This window comes from Panicum virgatum, chromosome 1K, assembly GCF_016808335.1.
Source record: "Panicum virgatum strain AP13 chromosome 1K, P.virgatum_v5, whole genome shotgun sequence".
NCBI lineage: Eukaryota > Viridiplantae > Streptophyta > Magnoliopsida > Poales > Poaceae > Panicum > Panicum virgatum.
In genome coordinates, this window is record NC_053136.1 from 40,715,612 (window position 1) to 40,737,430 (window position 21,819).

The window sequence follows — 21,819 nt, forward strand, 5'->3', positions numbered from 1 at the left end:
ATGCATCATATGAATCTCTGATTTTAATAGAATTTTCTACGCACTTTTAGGGTGAAACTATGGGTTGTTAACACAGTAATAGTGTGGCATCCTCCACGGGATGGCAGCACAGTGAAGACTGAAGAATCACGCGATTCTTTTACCTGTCCTGAAATTTTGTTGTAGGCCAGTGCAGTGGAGCATTTCTCCTCTCTTTTTTTTCATTCAAGAAAAAGACAGAGAGAACTAGAGCAGTGAGGCGTAGGGCATTTTTTAACCGGACGCCTGCTTCATCCCTTTTGCCTCCCTCCCTGCCTCCCCGGCCATAACTCCTCCAGCACCACCATTTCCTCTCTTCGGTCTTTCCCACTATATAAAGGGAGGCCAGCCCCCTTCTTCTTCATCGTTCTTGCCACACCTCTCCCTCCCCTCTCGTCTCTCCACCCATCTAACCACAAAATGCCTAGCCCCAACCACCACTGCCGCTTCCTCCCGGTCTGCTGCTCAAGCTTCGTCGTCTCGGCTGCTCGAGATACGTCCCCGGCTGCTGCATCCTCCACGGGGCGCCTGCGGGTGGCTGGGAAGAAGCGGAAGCGGCTGAAGCCTCTCCCCAGCCGCGAGCGCTGCTTCAGCCCCAGCTGCGAGTGCAGCGGCGCTGCTGTTCTGTGACCGGTGCTATCCTCACCGAGCTTTTTCTACGATTTTCTTTCCCACCGCTCTTCTCCACATTTTTTTTTTGCTCTTTGCTCGATTCACCGTCTAGCGAGAAGCCAAGTAACGGTCTTCTTGACCTTGCAAGACTTTTCGGTTAAAGATGAATTTCTACGGGCACTTCATTCCTCCTTCGTGCACGCCTCTCCCCATCTCGCACCTATCAATCCTCCCATCCTTCTTGTCCCCGTCTATCCCTCTTGAGCTTGGACACTTGCAGCTAGCCAGCTATACTGCTCTCATGTGAACCCTGCCGTTCAGTGCGGCGGTGCATTGTTGCCTTTCTGCAGCTACGTGATCCCGTATGGTCTCTGCTATTCGGTGTGTAACAAACTTGGTTTTCTGATGTATTCCCTACTCGTGTATTTCCTTGCAGCTAGTGTACTTTAGCATGAACTTTGCTACTGGGTGTAATGGAAGCTTAGTTCCTGATGTACTCCTGTGTCATTGTCATGCATTGCCTTGGTCGTTTCTGCATATATGCATGCCTCTTCGGCTCTTCTGCTGATGTCTTCTCTCGACCCAACTCAGCTGGGGAGGAGCACAGCTGATGGCTGTCGCGGCATCGCCCAGCTGAGATTTATTTGTGCTGTTAGTTTATGTGTTCACGCTAGTAATAACACTACATGCGAAACCGAGGAGAGAAGCGGCGAGCAATGGCGCAGCCGGGCGTTCAGAAACGTACTCCTACTATACTCTCTTGTGCACCGTGCGTGCCCTCGTGTATACTGCGTCCAATGGGACAGGCTCACTGGCACGCACACGAACGTTACGTGTCGTCTCCTCACAGCGCAGGCGGCGCCCGATCGAGATCGAGCCATCCATCGCATGCATTTACCGTGTCCCCCAGCGCCCTGTGTTGTCGCTGGTCGGGCAGCACCGCGGAGAACCGGCCGCCCGGCCGGCAACCTCAGCTTCGGACGCGGACGATCCGGCCGCGCAGGTCGCTTGGAGCCAGCGGCAGCCGCCGGCCGCGGCACGGACGCTCACCGCGCGCGCGCCTCCGATCCGAGCACCAGGCGCCTCCCCTCCATCCACCTCCCTTGCCATGCCACGCAATAACTCGCTCTGAATGCGATGCTCCGACCGCCGGGGGCGCCGTCCCGATCGCTCGATCGGCGTCCCCTGCCGGTAGACGGATCGGGGCAGGCACGGCGTGCCCGCCCATTAATGCCAGCTCTGAATGCATGGCGCACGTGCCTTCGCCGCGACGGGGGGGTCGTGCTGCGTGACCGATGCATGCGGCTGCGACGGCGCCGACCCATGCTGGTGCCCGGCCGGCCGACGACGCATGCCACGAACGGCGGCGCGGGCATGGCCGCGGCGCGCCGCGCTGCTCGCGGGCTCATCGGAGAATGCTGGCCGGCATGGCGCGGGCATCGTGGAGGTGGAGGGCCTACACGGGATCGAATTGAATGGCGCCTGTGCCGTCGTCCGATCCGTCGCAGCGCCAGCGGTGGGCAGAAGGGATGATTGAGGCGAGTCGAGGCCGGGCATTCTGTACGCGTGACTGTGCACGCTCGCTGAGGCTGAACCCACACCCCGGCCGGCAGCAGCGCCTGAGCGAGCCTTCACGTCGAGTCGCCAAGAACGGCAGTCAGGGGTAAATGCAGGAACAGTCAGCCAAGCGTTCCCTACGTGACAGCTCCACTGTGCATCGTTTGCAGATGAAAAGAACTTGGTGTTTCCTTTTTTTTCTTTTCTTTTAGTTGTGTGCAATCTGGACGAGCGGAGCAAGGTGAGAGGAGGAACAAAGACAGCGCGTTGGACTGTTCACCAACAGCTCCGTTGCTGCCCGGACTGTATCAGCCAGTGGCAACGGAGGTGTCGGTATCATACACGGTTCTCAAGCGACGGGCAGCGGATCGCATGGATTTTGAAACAACCGGACACCGGAGCATCTGTGGCCAGTAAATGCAGCTCGGCAGCAAGCGAGGAGGCGAACAGGGCGAGTCTGGCGCTTCACCCCTCGGTCAAATTAGGTTTCCTGTGCTCGCCTGCGGTTTACAGGGCGCAGCGTTGGAATAGCGTTCCTCCGTAAGCCCAGCACGGCACAGCTGAACAATCAGGACAATCACAAAAACCGGGTGGCAAATAGCAGCTACCGTCAACTTGAAAGACCACTTAAACTTTGGAGTCCAGTTGCAATGTACAGGGCCTACACTGAGCTTCTAAATTCAACAGCTTTCAATTCAAAGGGTAATGTAAAGAGGAAGAGGCTACCGTTCAGTGTTTTTATTTTGAAACCACCGCTACTGCTACCGATATACTAACATATAGGAACATTTACTATCTAGTCTAGTCTAGACGAAAACTGGTTACTACCCGAGGCAAGAACTGCCTAAACTAAAATTCTCATTGACATGGGCTACTCCTACACTTTCCTGCCAATGCGCCCCACACACCCACTAACCCCAGCACCCCCCCCCCCCCAAAAAAAAAGGACTTCAGAAGGTAAAAGAAAAAAAACTTTCATTTCAAAATCTTACCCCGGGAAAGGTACACCGTACACTCACATTCATAGGCAGTATGTAATCATTGTCCTACCCTGATTCCCAGCCACTACTACAATTCCAGCATTTTTTTTTTGAACTCAATTCCAGCATATTGAAGACACAAACGGCGCAGTACAGTGCGGTACAGTCGCAGGCACGAAAGAATGCAAGTTCCAATTCAGAGGTTTATACGCGAATAAAATGAGGTCCACACAGCACAAGGCAGCATGTGAGGCCACTGTAGCCAATTATTAGAACGGCATAAGGAGAGCATCACTAACAGTTTTGTAGAGACTGGTTGAAGAGCAAGGACAAAGGCATTGACGATTCTGAAAGCAGAAATTCAGAATGGAACAGTGCGACTGGCCAACGTGTTGACTAGTCCGGGCAGGTCTCAGGCAGTAGATTCAAAGAGGTCCTGGAAAGGTCCCGTTCTCCCTCTGCTCGTTCCATTTCTCAACCTGTTTCAGCAAACAGTCAGCTGGGTGATGATTTCAAAGAAAGCAAACATGACAGTTCTAATTGACAAATGACAACGTAATATAGTGTTATGACAACGTAATAGTGTTAATAAGCAAGCACAAGAAGATATTATGGGTTGCATTATTGGGCTGGAAGGTAGAAGGAACACTAGGAAAATTAATGGTAAACGCTTGATCAGAGACAATACGGTGTGTTTAAAACATTCTGATATTCAGTATGTATATAGTATCATATAAACTGGCTTCCAACATGGACAAAGTATGAATGCTTCAGTATGGCCTAAGTGTGGGGGCAAATCTATGGAGAACTCAAATCTATGCTATCTTCTGAAAGGTAACTATAACATATCTGATGTGCCAATTGAAGGATTGACCAGCAGTAACAAAAACAATAGTAACTCTCTGACGAATATTACATAAAAGCTTCAGTACAAGAAGGTGAAGTAATTAAGTAAATACTATCCTTCCTAAACTAATTTTGAGGTAAAATGTTGTTTAGCTGGCACAGATACTTTCATCCTCCGTCATCAAGAAACAGCACATGTTATGCTATAATGACATTCCATTGAGGCACCAACAATAACTAATTCGCTTTTATCATTCCAATGTCCATCGTCTACTTGATTCAAGGAAGCAAAGTAAGAATCCTTCAAAATACAGAAAAGAACCATTTGTGTACAAACAGCAACTGTTTATCATCAAAGAAGGGACATAATGAGTTCTTGCATGCATCTTATAATGGGGATGAGATAAATGTGTAACACCTCCTCTTGATGTGAATTTGATTTTAAAACAAGTCAAGGTAAATGTGAGAACATCTCATGATATTCATTTGAAAACAAAGCAAGTGAGGGTAAATGTGCAAGCTCATACTTGTGATGTGCAAATTTGCAAGCACATGCCACTATCTGCATGCGCAAGCACATCAGCGGCCATATGTACGGCCTACTAATTGACAACTAAAGGTTACAGTCACTGAGAAGGCAGGAGCGAGAATGTTATTGAAAAGCCATCACAAGAAGAGTCGGTTCACAACAGACCACTGGCTGAGTCAGGATACTGAACTAAGGCAACTCTTAACTCAGGTTACATAGCTGAATGAAGATTTATTATTGAACAAAATATTATTCAAAGGCAAGGACTTTGATGTAGCTAGATAAATCACAAATGGCATAGCAATACATCCACTGAAGCATGATGATAATTTCATGATTTTCAGGCCCAAAAAACAGAAAAAAAATTGTGGTGTCAAACCCAATTTATCATCTGTATGTTCTTTACTCAAAAGGATACATTCCCCAGGAGAGTAGTTAACAATGGAAGCTGCAAAGGAGAATGCACTCACCCATTCTCCAGGGCAAAGGGACCTGTAGTACTTGGCGAATTTGTCACAGTCACCAGCATCGTCCCCTTTGGCGTTCACACACCTGAATTCCATGAAAGCTGGATGAACTAGTAACAAAAATATGATCGTGTACTGCCTAGAAAGTTAAAGAATAAAATGCTGACAATCTATAAAAGTTGCTGAGTATATGATTATACCTGTGGTACTCAACGTAGCGAGTAAAACAATGCCTTGTCTGGTTTGTCGTAGGGAAACGGAAGTCCGCAGGTGCTGTTTTTATCTCAATCTGGCATGTAAAAGAAAATGAATAAACTTGTGACAGACACTGAACAACACAGAAAACACTTCTATGGAGGCTGGAATAAAATGAAAGGGTAAAAAAGCAAAGAAACATGATGAAAGTTAAGATTGACAATATCAGCCTATTTGCATAAGAAAACTGAAATGTCCGAATGTCAGATTATCTCGAAAACATAAACTGGACTTTTCATGAAGCATGGCAGCATAGGAAAGATTAGTTTTTCATCAATGTGAAGTGTGCAGGAAAGCCTGTAGATGCAAAATGATGAAATGGGTAATTCAGCAACAATTATGTGGAGACCAAACTATTATAAATTACAGTCATCAATAGACCACAACAACAAAAAAAATTGTAGAGTAACATATTGTGGAAGCCAGCAAGGCAGTGACAAAACGCAGTTTAGAAAAGAAAACACATGCATATTAGAGAATACATATAGCACGGCTGTAATACCATCTTTCGGCAACAGTGCTAGGCCAAGGATGACGTAAAGATTGGAAATATCATTATTTCATTCTGAAATGTACCAAATTGATGACCGTGCTTGTACAGCTCTGATGTCAGAAACCCGATGCAAATTAAACATTGACTTTCCTCTACTTTTCTTATTTACCTAAGCTCATTTGTTCCCTTCCACTGATCCAGCTCTGATGTCGATGAAATGTTTTGACATAGTATCAGTGTTTCAAAATTGAAGAAAGCCCTAAATACGTAACCGACACTCTGAATCCAGGCCACTAGTGCAAAATCTCTCGATGAACCCCCCGGAATGCGTCGTCAAACCTACCCAGACACCCGCTGAATCTGTGACCGCGGACGAGGAGATGCAGCCTCGCATCTCCGAACCGGTCAGGGGGATCAGAAGCCATCACCATCGATCCCGCACGATCCTACGATTCCCCGCCCACGCGTCGCCACTACCCATTCGTCCGAGCGGATCACGGGAGCCTACCGGCGGCGACCTAACGGCGGGCACGCGGAGCTTGCTTCGGATCGGACCAGGCGAAACGAGATCCGGCGGATTGGAGCGGAAGGGGGCCGAAAGGAATCGCGATCTCACCTCGGCCATCGTGGCGCGGAGGGGGGCTGGGGCTGGAGATGGCGGCGGGTTCCCGTCGTCGTCGCGCGGTGGAGGGAGGGGGGAGGTCAGGCGGTGGCACCACTTGGCTTTCGGTCGGGTCAACCTCGATGGCTTCTGCGAGCCGGGCGGAACCGAAGGAGAGAAGAGACGCGACCGAGCCCACCAGGTGCAGCCGAAAATGTCGCGGCCCATCTGGCACCAGGCACGACCGCACGAGTAGAGCAAGAAAACAAAAGCCGCTTTCAACAGGAAAGCGGAATCCAGTCGTCCCTTTTTGACCTTGGGCGGCGGCGGCGGGCGCAGAGGCGAAAGGATAAGGACGTGGCGGCATCACGGTGCGCGCGCACGTCTCGCCACCGTCCAGCTTGCGCGGCCGAGCCGAAGCCACCAGTCGCTGCCTCGCCCCCACGTCGGCGTTCGTTTCGTCCGGGAGGGGCGAGACGGGCGGCCCCAACAACCCCACCTGGCATGGCATGGCACCCCCCCCCCACCCACACACACACCCGCGCGGGCAACGCAGAGGCGAAGCGAGACGCGGAGCCGCGTGGGGCCCGGGTGTCAGCCTCTCGTGGTGGCAGCCAGCCCGGAACGAAAAAGCCGGCGAGGCGATCGGCACTGCGTAGGCGCGGTCCACCGCTTCCGCGGCCGGTGCCGCGCCGAATCGTCTCGCCCCCCACCCCCCGGGGCCAGCGGTCCAGTGGACCAGGTGCCGCCTCCCCCACGCCACCCGGATCGGGTGGGGGCAGCTATAAATACCCGGCCAGGCCCGTCTCCTCCGTTCTCATCTCACACAGGCCCACCGCGTTTGCTGGCTAGGAATCGATCCCTTGCTTTCGCTGCTGCCCCCCATCTTTTCGGTGCGAGAGAAACCGAGAAGCCTGCCTGCCTCTGCCTGCTTTCTAGGAGGGAGGAGAAGAGGATCCCCCCCCCCCCCGCCCGGTTCCCCACCCACCGGATCGGGATTTCTGATTGTCCAGGCCGCTGGTTGCAGCGAGGTTTCGGGCCTTCGGGGGATTGTAAGGATCTTTTCCCCTCGTCTGTTCCTGCTTTTCGATCTGTTATTATATGCTGTTCGGTTGATCTGTTCTTTGATCCTGCTGGGTTCTCTGAGGAACCCTCTTCCTTCTGTATTTGTTGATAGGTTAGGAAATTTTTATTCACCTTGTGACGAAGAATTAGATAGATGATGGGGATTATATATTTTTTTCGATATCTTTCTTTGCTGCGAAGTTAGGATCATCAATTTGTCTGAATCATTCGCGGGATAATATCGCCGCGTTTAATTTTCGGATAGCTCTCTGGCATCTAGGCTTTAGACATGGGGTTCTGGTTTTTTGATCCCATGCATGCGGCGATATCAAAGTCTCTGTTCGGCTCAGAAATTTGGGTAGATTTTGGCTCTCTCTCTCTATATATATTTTAATTTTTTGTCTGAAAAACGGAGGGGAAAATTTATCCCCACCTGATTGATTGCGAAGGAGAGCAATACAAATTGCCGCTCAAGAAGGTTGTTTTTACAGCAGTTCGGAAATAATAGGCCATATTGGAAACAAAGAGATTACACCTGTTCGAATTATGTCTAGGTTTTAGATTATCTGAATTCAAATTCGAAATCAATTTTGTGAGTAGCAAATATGTTCTGGTATGCTACTAAATTCCCAGGATGTGGATAATTTTGAACTATAAGTAGAATATGATCACGGAGTATATTCATCAAAGGAATCAGTGAAATTGTTCATTGCTTGCTATCCCTTATCTATTACATATACATATCTCTGCAGTTTCTCATCAGCTATTTGGTTCTCCTCTGCAGTGAAAATTTGTTGTGCTAATGGAGTCCAAGGGTGGCAAAAAGAAGTCTAGCAGTAGTCGTTCCTCCCTGATGTACGAAGCTCCCCTCGGCTACAGCATTGAGGACCTCCGCCCTGCAGGCGGCATCAAGAAGTTTTCCGCTGCTTACTCGAACGTATGTACTGGGTTATCTGCCTTCCTTTTGTCTATACTTGCCACTCTTGTTCATGATTTGGTGCTTACATTGTCAATTATCTCATCTCTTGCAGTGCACGAGGAAGCCATCCTGATAGCCATCTCGTCGATCCATCCTAGTAGCTTAGAAACCACCTGCAATTTCATTTTGATCTTCCTAAATCTCTCTGGCTAGCTGCTTTCTGGTGACCAGATTTCAAGAAACTGCCTCCTGTCTTCCTTGGTTGTCTGTCATCTTGCTCTGGAACAATGGCAGTCCTGCAAGGTGCTGCTGCTGCCCCTCCCCCGGTCTCTGCAATTGGGTTTGAGGGATATGAGAAGCGCCTTGAGATCAGCTTCTCTGAGGCATCTGTCTTCGCTGATCCCAATGGAAGGGGACTGCGTGCTCTCCCGCGTGCCCAGATTGACTCTGTCCTTGACCTTGCACGGTGCACCATAGTGTCTGAGCTCTCAAACGAGGACTTTGACTCTTATGTCTTATCTGAGTCAAGCCTGTTTGTGTACCCCTACAAGGTTGTGATCAAGACCTGCGGGACTACCAAGCTTCTGCTTGCCATTCCGAGGATTCTTGAGCTTGCTGAGGAGCTCTCACTGCCGCTTGCTGCTGTTAAATACTCACGTGGGACATTCATATTCCCTGATGCACAGCCATCCCCACACAAGAACTTTGCTGATGAAGTTGCCCTCCTGAACCGCTACTTTGGCGGTCTCAAGTCCGGTGGCAATGCTTATGTGATTGGAGATCCTGCAAAGCCTGGGCAGAAGTGGCACATCTACTATGCCACTGAGCATGCTGAGGAGCCTGTTGTTACTCTGGAGATGTGCATGACTGGGCTGGACAAGAAGAAAGCTTCCGTCTTCTTCAAGACCTCCGCAGATGGCCACACCTCCCGTGCTAAGGAGATGACCAAGCTTTCTGGTATCTCGGACATCATCCCGGAGATGGAGATCTGTGACTTTGACTTTGAGCCCTGCGGCTACTCCATGAACGCCATCCATGGCCCTGCTTTCTCGACCATCCATGTGACCCCCGAGGATGGCTTCAGCTATGCAAGCTACGAGGTCATGGGCTTGAACCCGTCCTCCTTTGCTTATGGCGATCTGGTTAAGAGGGTGCTGCGGTGCTTCAGCCCGTCTGAGTTCTCTGTTGCCGTGACCATCTCTGGTGGGCGTGACAATGCGAAGTCCTGGGGGAAGAAGCTGAATGCCGAATCCTATGCTTGCAGCAACATGGTTGAGCAGGAGCTGCCTGCTGGTGGCTTGCTCATTTATCAGAGCTTCACTGCTACTGATGAAGCCACCACTGGATCGCCGAAGTCTGTCCTGCATGGCTTTGCTGGGAACAGTGCTGAGAGTGGTGAGCTCGACACTCCTTTGTGCTGGGAGGTGGATGCTGTGGATGATGAGACTGAGGAAAGGGAGGTAAAGAAGATGAAGTGCTGATGCTGATTTTGCTATGCTGAAGACCGAATAGAAGTCCTGCGAGTTAACTCTATTATGATTTATAGTTGCTGCCCTTGGTTATCTTGTGAAGCAGCCAAGCCAGATTATTTATGCTTCATAGCCTGCGTAATATTGTGCTGCGAAAGCGCATGCTTATTCTGAATAAAATGGCTCTAGGTGGCTAGCTTTGTCTGCCACAATGAGCCGATGTACCTGTTTTGTGTATGGAACTGTATGAATCGAAATAAAGTCTCTGTTTGATGACAATCTGAATGAAGTGTTTTTATGTGATTGCTCCAGTCCCTTTATGAAACTTTCGTTATTGGGTATACAGTGTTTTACCTCATTAATCATGAAAATAAAGATACTAAATTTGACTGGACTTGACACTTGATTTTTTTTTTCTGAGATTTGCACTTGCACGCGCTTGTATGTTAATGGCCGACTCAAATGGGCATATCAACACTCGCATATTTCTTCTTTCGTGCCGTGTAATGGATGCCTGCGCGTGTTACGGCTGCCTGACGACATCTTGGGATCGAACTCAGCCGTGGCCGCTGGAGGTGGCTGGGACAATGGGACGTTGGCATCTGATCGCGTAGCCACTGGCTTGCTAGAATCCGATCCTTGATTGAGATGGCCACTTATCGCGGTTGCTGGAGATCGGGGGCAACCGGCAACTGGTCCGGCGAAGTTGCCTGGATTACGCCAGAAATTCTGATGCCAACCAAGAATGGTATTGCCAAATGCGACTTCTCTTCGGGGGCGTGAGGTACGTGGAGCATCTGTCTGAGCCGAGACGTGAGGCACGTGGTGGTGCCGGGCAACGCGATCTTCTCTGTGCTCCAGTCCTCTCCACGAGATCTACAAGTGACATCTGGAATTTTGCGTAATTATTAGCATGGAACCGATGCAGGCAGTGATGCAAACAAACGAGGACAGGAACTTGTCCATGTTGGGGGTCAGAGAAGGAATGTAAGTTGACTGATGTTAGGATTTAGCTAGGTCATCTTTGCTGGGATTACCTTTTGTTCCCTTGTTTCAAATAGTAAGCTTTCTGGTTGTACAGGGTTTATTATTTTTGCAACAAACTGATGATTCAGCTCTGTCGTGCATATAGGCTGATGGGAATTTTGATATTTTCCTTCTTGAAAGGTTAACACATTCTCCTTAAAATAAACATTCGGCTAATGTTGCATGCTACTTGTAACATCCTCAAAGGGTTTCAAGTTTTGCAACATCATCTCATATACAAGGATAGCGAGCCACAACCACAATAAGTTGCATGAAAAAAATCTGAGTACATGGTTTCAGCAAACTGACAACTGTGAACAGACTGAATTCCCTATGAGATTGAAGAAAGAATGTTGCAGGTAACAACACATAGAGCAATGTGAAAGAATTGTTTCCAACCAATTGCACATAAAGAATGTACCAATTATTGTACAGGCAAGCCTATGCCTGCTGTTTCAGCAGGAGCTCCAAGGGATTGGCAATCAGATATCCGCAGCAGGAACTTCACTCACCAACGTTGGCATGCTTGTTGTAAGATGCCACGAGGGATGTTCTCTTCCTCTTGCCGACCCAGCATATCCGGGTTATTTTGCTTTTGCTTCTCAGGTTAAAAGAGACCTCTATACAGTTGGGGTTGGTCCAAGGTAACAAATGAGTCATTGAGTGTAATATTGAAGCAGAGCTGCCGTGTTGTATGGGCGAATGTTCAGATGACTTTTCTTGCTCTTCTTTAATTGCAAGAGCGTTCTGAGTTGGGTTCTTTATTTGGTTGCCCAGGTATCCCTGGCAGTTTGGTGCCTCACAGTGGCACTCCACTTTCTCTCCAAAATGCACAAACCTATCAAAAAGACAAGTAAAATTATTGTTGCTCAAAGCAAAGTGGATATACAAAGTTCAGTTGTCCCTATATTCCTGGTCTATCAAAAACACAGGAGAAGTGTGCCTATGTCTGGGTTAGCGAACCAAGGGCAGTAGTTGAGACTTGAGACCAGAAACCAACAAAATAGTTATGTCGATTTAAAGGGGAAAAAACATGGCAACATCTGCAGCAACCATTTAGCCACGTCAAATGGGCTGTCTAGCATCTTTGAAAAGCATAAAAGCACTTCAAAATTGTAAGCTTTATTCACAATTTCATATGATCAAACCATTGCAAAATAGGCTTCAAGATGCATGCAAGTCATAGAACAAAGGACCAGAAGCTAACAAAATAAGCATCAGTCTTAGGTACTAAGGACCTGTTTGGTAGAGTTCCATCTGATTCTCTATGGGAGCTGATTCTTTGAGAGAAGTGATTCTGTGGCTCAAAGTGATTCTCTTTGATTCTCTAGCATAAACTCTTAAAATCAGGATGGAGAATCACCTCACAGAATCAGGAAAAGCTACTTTATTTTCAGCTCCTAGCCTCTTAGTTCATTTCACAGAATCAGCAGAGAATCACTTCTCTCTGAAAAACTGTTTGACAGAGCTCCTGCTGGATTCAGCTGAGAATAGCTCTGGGAGCTCAGCCAAATGCACCCTAAGTTTGCACTTGTGATCCACCACACAGAAAGGTAAAGAAATGGTTCTAAGACCAGAGATTCTAGAGTGGCTAATCAATGATCACATGAAAACACTACGAGGGGCGCAGATGCTAGTTTGATCACTCCAGTGCCACCTGCCCAAACGAGATTTCAAAATTTTCGTTGGGTGTCACTGCAACAAACAAACTGCAGGGAGGTGTTTTCTTGTAACCAAATATACATTGCAAGAAAATATATATTAGCCTTCTAAATTAAGAATGTATGTCCTCATCGTAAGTGCAATAAAAGAAAATGATTGTTTGAAATACCTGTAGTCATAAGTTAAGGGCTCTCCAACTTTGATGGAACGAGAGGCGAACACACCAACTCTTGTCTCACCGTCAACCTGCCTGGCAAAGTCATAGAAACAATCAGGAACATGATATAACAAGATTTCTTTTTCTTGATTCAAGAACACAGTATTACCATTTTTCGAGTTTACAGTTGGGCTCACAACTGTGGTTTAGAAAACGTGATGCATTTCCTTTAAATGTTGCATCTATTGTAAAATCTTTGCTGATTTCGCACATGTAGAAGTTTTTGTCACCGCGATCTCTTATATCCCAAAGCCTTCGTTCACATATTGCGTCATCAATGACTGAAACAACGTTTAAAACAAAAGGAGTGAAAAAATATACATGAGGCAAAATTGCGCAATACAATAGGCTTCACAAAAATTAGCTCTTCAATCAGAAACAAAGCAGCAAAGTTTAAGCAAACTGATTTCTCCATTAACCAAATGGTCCCAATATGATGGTACCTTGCAATGTCAGAAAGAAATACCTGAACCATAAACAGAAATGGAATGATAAGAGAAACACTTGAACACAATGTATAGTATTATACAGTATGTAACAAATCCTCTCAAACCCTCCAATACGGGTAATACAAAGAAGACTATGCGGCACAAATAATGAATAAGTGTCCCTGTTTTTAGATGTAGCTATGTTATATATGTTTATGACTATTGGCTCAAAATTTTCCTTCAGTATCCAACTATTAGACTATATAGTTGAACTTATAAAAACAACGACAAGTCCCCAGTTGAGCAAAAGCATCAAGCCATTAAGCAGCATGTCCTTTTAGGTTAGCTGTGGTATCTCTGTGTAGCTCTCTATAACTTGCGAAATTACCTTTGCAAATCATCTCTGTGTATCTAAATTTGCCAAAAACGACCTACAATTTGGAACGGAGGGAGTACTTCAGAAGAGTTTCATCCATTCTTATAAAAAAAAGAATGCCTTATGTTAATGGACAGAGGAAGTACTAGCTTATTAAGGGTACATGGACCACTGATAATGGAAAGTTTGAGAAATCATTTTGGAGACACAAAGCAAATTAAAATTTGCATGGACTACTGCACCTTTGAGAACATAGCAAAATGTGACCCCACCACAACAAATGTTTTTTTTTAGAGCCACCACAACAAATGTTACGCGGAAGGTCATCTACCAAGAGCTTGCTATTTCTGCCGCTTCTATTTTCAACTAAAATAATAACACAAAAACAAACTTTACCTTCACCAACATACTCAATTACAAAATCACCTTTCTCCAATGGCTCCAATGCAACAGCACCCCATCCACAACGCTCTGTCTGTAAAGGGAACATGTTGCTACAGTCATAATGAAATAAAAACTAATGCCATCTTTGAGCAAGTAAACACTCAGAAAATAATCACTCTTGCAGCACTAAAGCAAGTCACCTCTATTGCGCGTATGTAGGAGCAAACATGCAGGTGTCTGTTACTTTTTCATAGAACTAAGTGACCTCTATGGCCCATGTGGAGGTGCAAACATACAGGTGTGTCTGATTTTTCTATTAATCAAACCAAGTGACCTCTATTATACATGATGGCAGGTCAATTTCACAAAGCACTGAGAACCCTCTCATTGGCACATGTTTTGCATCCAAAAACAAATACAAGGGGATATTCAGGTTTGAATATACAGGGTTTACTTTGGCAGCAGTAGATGGTAAGAAACCTAAGGACCTGTCAAGTGAGGGAATGTGAACATAATCCTAAGGTTTGTATCGACCGACACACCCCTATCCTTGGTCCACTTACTGACATTTATAAAAGTATGTTGGATATTTTTAGTAACTTGCTCTAACTAAAAGTCTGACACTATGGTAAAAGTAACACTGCAGATCACATGACCTTTAATGCTACTCCTAAATAAATCAGTGTTTCAAAGATTATGTGTCACCCACCTATCACTTTGATGCACTAACTCTTGAGAAAGAATAAACTTACAAACTTAAAATTTTTGGAAACTGTACATAACATTATGCAACGCTATTATGTGCTGAGCAGAAATGAGGAGTGAATAAATTAGTGACAAAAGTTCCTAGAAAATCAAGTACCTTCACAATTTTAATTTTCTTATCCTTACGGAATGGCCTGTTGGTACAGAGATCTGAGCAGCGGCAATTCTTGGAACAACTCATCGAAAGACCCCTGATAAGTCAAATCAAATTTATGCAACCACATAGAGGAAAGTAAACATGTATAGATTCTATATACATCATACAGAACTTTATAAATGATTGTGCTAACAATTCATCAAATGTTAGTAACATACAAGTGCAAACATCCATAATACGACAAGTACCAGTGTCGATGTTCAGTGAATATGGTACTGAATCTGCTTAGCTTATGATGCAGAATTCAATTTGAATAATTGCTAAGTAGGTGTTCAAACGTTTAATCTTCAGCCAAAGTTAAAATGCAGGAATATTATAGGAGTCCATGTGTAGTGAAAACCATAGAATTAAAACCACATAAAAATTGTGGGCAACAGGATATATTGACGCAGCCTTACCTTACGTCAACAATATAGGCAATGAGGTTTGAATGAAGGATCAGATTACTGTAGAATTCCGCCAAAATCAAAGAGAAAGGAATCCTATATACTGAAATTCTGTCATTATGATGTTTCGAGCGCTCAAATAGTGCTCATTTATATGGAATGGGAAATCCTACATTTGCCAGTGAACATCTTGATGTTTCAAACAGCCTTAGCATAGTCCAAACAGCAGTGTCGCATGGGAGTGAACATGTTCTGAAGTGCTAAACAGTTTATATGTCAATCAAGACTTTCCACAAAACGCATAGTACCAAATAGCATACAATAACAGAGTTTTTTATTTGTGGTGACAAGTGGATTTTGAGGAAATTTCTTGCAACCTGTAGACGCAAGCTAAACGATATAAGTGCATTTTAAGGAAAGACAACAATAGAGTCACTGTTTATGCCTTCTCTTTGCTAAAATAACTCTGGTTCCATATTTAGAACACATAATATTTAAAAAAAGTTTCACACAAATATTCACATATATTTGGCATGCCTCAATATAGCAAGAATGAATACCTGCATTCACAGTCTTCTTTGCATGTAGAATCAGCTCGGCAGTTCGTGCACCCAGTATCCGCACGAACACCAATGCGCTTCTTTTTTATCAAATATACATCTTTTACAGATTAAGGAAATAACCATGATTTACTGGTGGTAGGAATGAAAAGCAGACAAATGGAAAGCTCATCTAAGTACACAGCTCCAGAAACATAGAAATCTCCATTTAGGATACTGCGCCTGATGGATGTATAGGGGGGTGGCTTGTAAACAGCCTCAGCAAAATCCCTAATGGTCGAATCAATATTGAAGTCTTCATTAACATATGGAAGTGGTAACCGGTGAAACACTTCCTATCAAATAAGCATGTTAAGAGTCATCATGAATAAATATTGCGTAGGAAGCGCACTTCGTCATGAGGAGACAGTAGCACTTGTAAAGTTGTAATAGAAAAAGGAAGATAAGTCACTGAGTTTCCTTTTCCTGAGGCTTTACATCATTAGAAACCTAACCATGTTCCTCATAAAATCTTTGTTTTACCATGCATTCTAGTCACATCACCAAGAACTAAAAACTAGTCACGTACAAATGAAAAATAGCACATCAAATCTAAAATGTGGTGTTTTCAACTTCCCAGTCCCCAAGATGCAACATGACCATTTTTTTATAAAAACAAAGTAGCAAAGATTGAAACCAGATATGGTAATCATATCTACTAATACCATTTTCCATGCGACCTTCTAACACATATTAGTGGTCAATCATGTAAACAAAAGATGATAGAAGTCCTAAAACATTACTTTCGGTCAACTATTTTTTTGGCTTTAAAAGTAGTAAAAACAAATTCTGAAACCTAACCAGCAAGCTGCTAAAGAAGCTCTGAAAATGGTTTGTTCAAGAAAACCATGCACAGTTTACATGATGAAATAATCATAGAAGAAAACATAGCAAAGGTAGAGTTATGTCTCATGCATGCACTCACCTCTATGCTGTTGGTAAAGTCAGTATTCTGTCACCAGCAAACAAAGTATTCCTGTCAGCCACCTTAACCATTACAAATATTAACAAAAGGGCGTGTGGGATGCATTGTAAATTGTGATAATATTGTCCAAGGTAAACCTCAAAGGTAACTTATTCTTGTTCGATATTAATCTTCCAACTTCCAAGAATCCAGAGATGGAACAATAAGATTTGAAATGAATGGAGGAATTAGCACTGAGCTTGGAGAAAATACAATGACTAGATGCACATAATTTTTAAGTTTTTCTCTTACTTATTTATCAAATTAGATTGTATAAGCTGTTGTTATTTATTTCATATATGCAACATGAAGTGACAAATTTTAAGGAAAAAAGGATAGACCTCATTTTGCAGAAGCCAGTCAGAAGGATGCCTCCAGCAAATTGCACTTCCTTGATCATCTTTTAGATGAATCACTGGCCATGGTGCACATTTTGTATGTGCTGCAACTGTACAACGCCCACAGCGCCAAAAGAACATCTTTTGCTTACAAACCATACAGGCCTAATAGGAGCCAGAAAGTTAAACAGATGTCCCTAATGATCAAGTAATGTAACCAATCCAAAGACATGATGTGAAATAAAACATAATTTGAAAAACAAATACAGGTTTATGTCTACCACATTGACTATATCTACTGCAAGTCTGCAATAACAAAACCCAAATTTATTGCAGATAAATCTTTATATTCTTGTTGCAGTTACGATTTATAAACCCAATTTCATGATCAGAAAAGTTCAAAATTTAATATTGTATTTATTGTTCTGACTTGTATATTTGGTGAAATGTTACATTTTTCCTAATACAAAGTAACACAAATTGAAAAGCATCTCATGCCATAAAATTGGAAACTTACATGTTTAGGGCACCTGAAGCTTTCCGCGGTGAAGTTTGAAGTGCCTTTCGCAGCACAGTTAAGATGGAAGACCTCTTGACAGCGACTAACTGAACAATTTATTTTTTCTCCAGCATAAATAATCCTGGAGCACAAACAGCATTCGACCTTTGCACAAACAAAAAAGGTATGAGATGCTATGAAGATGGAAGGAACAAAATTGGATCCTAAGTCAACAAAAGACTAATTACTCCCACATGATCACAATTATAATTAATTTAGGATTCCTAACAATCAAATGTTTTCAACTTTTGACCATCAATGTAATAGTTAACAATGTAAGATTGATATCAGTCAGTGTTTTAAATAGCGGGCTATAAAGGTACTATAGCGGCGCTATAGCGGTTTTCGCGGAGATGCCGCTATGATCACTGCAATACAAAATAGCGCGCTATAGCAGGCTATAGTGGCGCTAATAACATTTTGAGGACACTGCTGCTAAATCCTATAGCCCGCTATTTAAAACATTATCAGTAGATTCATCAAGAAAAGTATTTTCATAACATGTAATCCTATTTTTTATTTTACTTATTATATTTTTAGTAGAAATTGCTTATGAAAGTTTCACATTATAGAGCACGTCAGTGTCCTAAATGACTTATATGACAGGAAGGATAACTTCAGGATTAATGAATGGCAGTTTGCCACTTTCAAGCTTTAACTGATAGACAGGCATACTAAGTAAGATGAGTTTTATGTTATGGAAGGAAGACAATAAGCAATTAGGAGGTAGAAATCTGTATAAAATGGTCAGGGCTTTGTATCTAGGGGGATCATTTCCATTAAAGGATTCAGCATGCTGTTTCAAAATTTTAAATAAAAACCATATATGTATTGACAGACAGATCATAACTTGAAAGAAAAATAAATGTCTAATCCATCCTAGATGTCAATAAACAAAAAGACAAATATTGTTCATCATGTGCTAACAGTACCACTTGTGTTTCTTTAACCAAGAAATCGCAGATGAATCTGAAATTGAATTTTTGCAGGTTTCTTTAAATTCATGTACTAAGTACATTGTGTTTTTAGATTTTTTTTAAAAAAATCATAACATGTTGCATTAATAGTATTTTTCTCTTAGGGGGGACACTAGATCCCTGGTCACCAACATATTCTTGATACATTTTTACGCAAACATATTATCCTTTAGGCTATCATTGGGTTTCATCTTTAGCCTATCCCAGCTTGCTCGGGGCTAACGCAATGTTGACCCACCACATTTTACACCACCTGGCCAAAACTCTATGAGGTCTGTGGCTTTTCAGAGTCCATTATTCTTGGAGAAAACTTTGAGTATTAGCTCTTGTGGCGACACAGCTGTAAAGCTATTAAGTATAAATATGCGATAATTTTAGTGAAAAATATGTTAGCACCATTCTGATGTGACCAATGTACATAATTAAAAGTATATCAACGTTCAAAGTTTTTTTTTAAAAAAAAACTGATTACAAATTGTCTAGGGAAGCCTCAACATTAAGTGACTAAGGGAATGAAATGTGCAGCACGATGAGTATATATTATCAAGGCTCAGGGTAGGTACAATTGTTGGCACAATGCTAAAGAATTTCCAAGATGGACCTTGAATTGCAAGAACGGATTACCAGCTGAAGCAAAGCATTCTAGCTGCATTTTGCTTGATCCGCCCAGACATAGCGTCTGAGTTAAATGTGAATTCAAAGTGAGCTGAAGCAGACATTGGTCCATCAACGCGAGCACTTCAAGGGGAAAAAAAAACCTTACCGCCTTTGGCGCGCCAGTGAGGAAAGGCAGCACGCAGTGGTGGGCAGGGATGCCGGCCGCTGCCTTCCTAGCTGCCCACTCGCTCACGCGTTCCTCGAGCGTCTTACCCGGCGCTGGATCCTGCGCCCGTGACGGCCCGGGTGACGGAGCAAAGGGCGGCTTCTTCCCCCCGCCGCCGCCGCGCCGCGCGGCGGGGCAGGCGGCCGCACCGCCCGCGCCCGACATGTCGAAGGTGCGGACACGGCCGCTCCACCGGCATTCCACTGGGAGCATGAGGGGGCCGCCGCCGCCGTCCTCCACAGAGGCAGATGAAGACGCGGGCGCCGCGTCGATCGATGCGGCGGCGGCATCCCCGGCGTGGTCGTCGGCGAGGTCCCCCGCGGCGTCGACAGGAAGTTCCGGGGAAGGAGGGAGGTAGACGGTGCTCAGATCCGGCATCGCCACCAGGGGGCAGGGACTGTGGGTTAGGGTTTGGAGGGCATTGGGGGGTTGGTCGGAGCCGTGGAAATGGACGGGACCGTAGACGTGAACTGGGGAAGAAGAGGACTCCCCTGTCTCGCTAGATTTGGGAGCCAAAGTGCCAAAGAAATCAAACTTTTCCAAAAATTTTATTAACTTTTTCTCACACTTTTGCTTGATCGTCGCTTTCGCTTTGAATATGAGTAGCGAAATCGTTTTTGCTTCAACTGCTGCGATTATTTTCTTGTTATGAAAAGGACATTTGGTGTCCGATGAATTATAGGGATTTCTCACCTTTTTACTTCGGAGGCAGTAAATAATTACCAGTTGGTGAACTGAAATCGAGCTTACAATAGTACTCCATGCGACTTCTGGATCCGTTTATCGTATTCTTCTGGTTCTACATATAACAAATGCCTCGTGCGAAAAGCTGAATCAAAATCGAAAGACTACAAACCGCGTGTTGTTGACACAATGGTAATTTAAAAAAAAATGTCTATCTATCAATGATTAGGACCTGAACTCATGCATCACAAGCAAAGATTTTAAATATGATAGCGTAATACCCTTTGGTATCTAAATATGATATATATCTATATATATATATATATATATATAACTATGTATCTAGAAAAGCAAAAATATTTATAATTTGAGAAGGAGATAGTACTAAGCTGCAACATATCAACACCATTTATGCCTCCTTCAGAAAAGCTAAAATATTAACCAAACAAGATGCCATATGTCAAGTTTAAATTTATATTTACCTATGGTTTGCTAAGTTCTAATACCTCTGTTTTTAAATATATGATGCTTAGTACAAGTAAAATAGTTTATTTTTAAACCAACTTGTTTGTTCTAAATGTCTTAGATTTAAGAAAAGAGATAGTATCGAGCTTAAATTTGGTTCAAAATATTAACTTCAACATAAAAGGGTTGAATCATAGATTTTTTTTTGCAAAAAAAAATTGTATCCTAGAATATCCACTTGATCTACTCAATAAAAGGGCTCATTTATTCAATATAAATGGTAAATACACGAGGAAAAAATGCAGCTCTAGGTGATCTATCGAATTATTAAATCTTTATTTTTTTGTTTTCAATTCCTACGGAAAGATCGGGTGCCTCACTGCCTTGCCGAATTATTACTAATCATGAAATACCCCATGGGCCTTGCAATGATGCAAGTCGAGAAAAAGTCGCAAGAGTGGGCCACGGAGAAGCGCGCGGCTGCGCGGGAAAACCAGCCTGCTAGCGAGAGCAGCGCGTTTAAGAACGGAAAAGCTAGCGCGGCCGCACCAAATGGCAAATGGGCCCAGGATGTACGCACACGGCACACGTACTGGCTACATGACCTCCTCAAAAAAAAAAACGTACTGGCTCCATGTGCAGCGACGATGCAACCGGAAGCAAGAAGACGCAGGCGCACGCGGATCCCGCGCCTCGCGCCACATCTGATCTGCGTCAGCGGGCGCCGCACCCGTTAGAATTTTCCGCCCCCGGCCGGTACGAGTACGAGGTGTTCTTCTACCTCTGCTCTTCTCTCATTCTCTCTGCTGACGATGAGAGGCGAAAAAGGCGACGAGCATCCGTTGGCGAGGCCGCGAGACTGCGAGAGGGTGACAACATCATGAGCACACATTGGATTTGCCAATCGCATCTCCCGGGCAATTTTGTCTTGATAAATCTGTAGATTTAGGAAACCAAGTGGGTCAGCCAATCCTGTGCAGGCTGAACAGTAGTAATTCGGCTAGATGTAAATCATCTTTCATGTTAACAAAGCCTTTCACTTTCAGGATTAAGTGGAAGTAGATAACGAGTTCTTTTTAAGGGTAACAAAGCCTTTCACTTTCAGGATTAAGTGGAAGTAGATAACGAGTTTTTTTTACACCCAAGCTGAACAACAATTTTCAAAGCTAATTAAAGAACACATCTCGAGCCCGATCAA

At 44.4% G+C, this 21,819-nt stretch overlaps 3 protein-coding genes across 5 annotated transcripts; 1 reads left to right on the forward strand and 2 right to left on the reverse strand.

Annotated features, from left to right (window-relative positions):
* Positions 1-3,338: 3,338 nt before the first annotated feature.
* LOC120708161 (cytochrome c oxidase subunit 6b-3-like) lies at positions 3,339-6,663 on the reverse strand. 2 transcript variants are annotated; one of them, XM_039993294.1, is made up of 4 exons: positions 6,374-6,663; positions 5,210-5,298; positions 5,013-5,094; positions 3,339-3,646 (listed from the first exon to the last, which is right to left on the reverse strand). In XM_039993294.1, the coding sequence occupies exons 1-4, from the start codon at positions 6,584-6,586 to the stop codon at positions 3,593-3,595; spliced, it is 438 nt and encodes a 145-aa protein (XP_039849228.1). In that variant the 5' UTR covers positions 6,587-6,663; the 3' UTR covers positions 3,339-3,592. The 2 variants fall into 2 exon arrangements, with proteins under 2 accessions (XP_039849228.1, XP_039849220.1); XM_039993286.1 differs by lacking the exon at positions 3,339-3,646 and adding an exon at positions 3,860-4,283 and having other exon boundaries at positions 4,961-5,094.
* A 497-nt stretch (positions 6,664-7,160) lies between these two features.
* Positions 7,161-10,122, forward strand: LOC120708186 (S-adenosylmethionine decarboxylase proenzyme-like). The gene is made up of 3 exons (XM_039993318.1): positions 7,161-7,410; positions 8,208-8,360; positions 8,455-10,122. The coding sequence occupies exon 3, from the start codon at positions 8,630-8,632 to the stop codon at positions 9,821-9,823; it is 1,194 nt and encodes a 397-aa protein (XP_039849252.1). The 5' UTR covers positions 7,161-7,410; positions 8,208-8,360; positions 8,455-8,629; the 3' UTR covers positions 9,824-10,122.
* Positions 10,123-11,005: 883 nt separating this feature from the next.
* Positions 11,006-19,989, reverse strand: LOC120708172 (histone-lysine N-methyltransferase ASHR3-like). Of its 2 annotated transcripts, XM_039993300.1 has the most exons (12): positions 19,413-19,989; positions 17,631-17,777; positions 17,117-17,278; positions 16,737-16,763; positions 15,990-16,107; positions 15,773-15,872; positions 15,225-15,308; positions 14,767-14,860; positions 13,917-13,995; positions 12,826-12,997; positions 12,669-12,749; positions 11,006-11,675 (listed from the first exon to the last, which is right to left on the reverse strand). In XM_039993300.1, exons 1-12 carry the CDS (start codon positions 19,848-19,850, stop codon positions 11,342-11,344), a joined length of 1,836 nt encoding a protein of 611 aa, XP_039849234.1. In that variant the 5' UTR covers positions 19,851-19,989; the 3' UTR covers positions 11,006-11,341. The 2 variants fall into 2 exon arrangements, with proteins under 2 accessions (XP_039849234.1, XP_039849241.1); XM_039993307.1 differs by lacking the exon at positions 15,225-15,308 and having other exon boundaries at positions 19,413-19,983.
* Between the last annotated feature and the right edge of the window lie 1,830 nt (positions 19,990-21,819).

Excerpts from the sequence above, each read along its gene's own strand:
- LOC120708161 (XM_039993286.1), bottom strand. The coding sequence starts at position 6,586 with ATGGGCCGCGACATTTTCGGCTGCACCTGGTGGGCTCGGTCGCGTCTC. Across the intron at positions 5,299-6,373 it reads TCCGCGCCACGATGGCCGAG|ATTGAGATAAAAACAGCACC; the intron begins GTGAGATCGCGA and ends TTTACATGCCAG. Across the intron at positions 5,095-5,209 it reads CGCTACGTTGAGTACCACAG|GTGTGTGAACGCCAAAGGGG; the intron begins GTATAATCATAT and ends CATGGAATTCAG.
- LOC120708172 (XM_039993300.1), bottom strand. The coding sequence starts at position 19,850 with ATGCCGGATCTGAGCACCGTCTACCTCCCTCCTTCCCCGGAACTTCCT. Across the intron at positions 17,778-19,412 it reads TCACTGGCGCGCCAAAGGCG|GTCGAATGCTGTTTGTGCTC; the intron begins GTAAGGTTTTTT and ends GTTTGTGCAAAG. Across the intron at positions 15,873-15,989 it reads CTATACATCCATCAGGCGCA|ATGTATATTTGATAAAAAAG; the intron begins GTATCCTAAATG and ends AATCTGTAAAAG.
- LOC120708186 (XM_039993318.1), top strand. The coding sequence starts at position 8,630 with ATGGCAGTCCTGCAAGGTGCTGCTGCTGCCCCTCCCCCGGTCTCTGCA.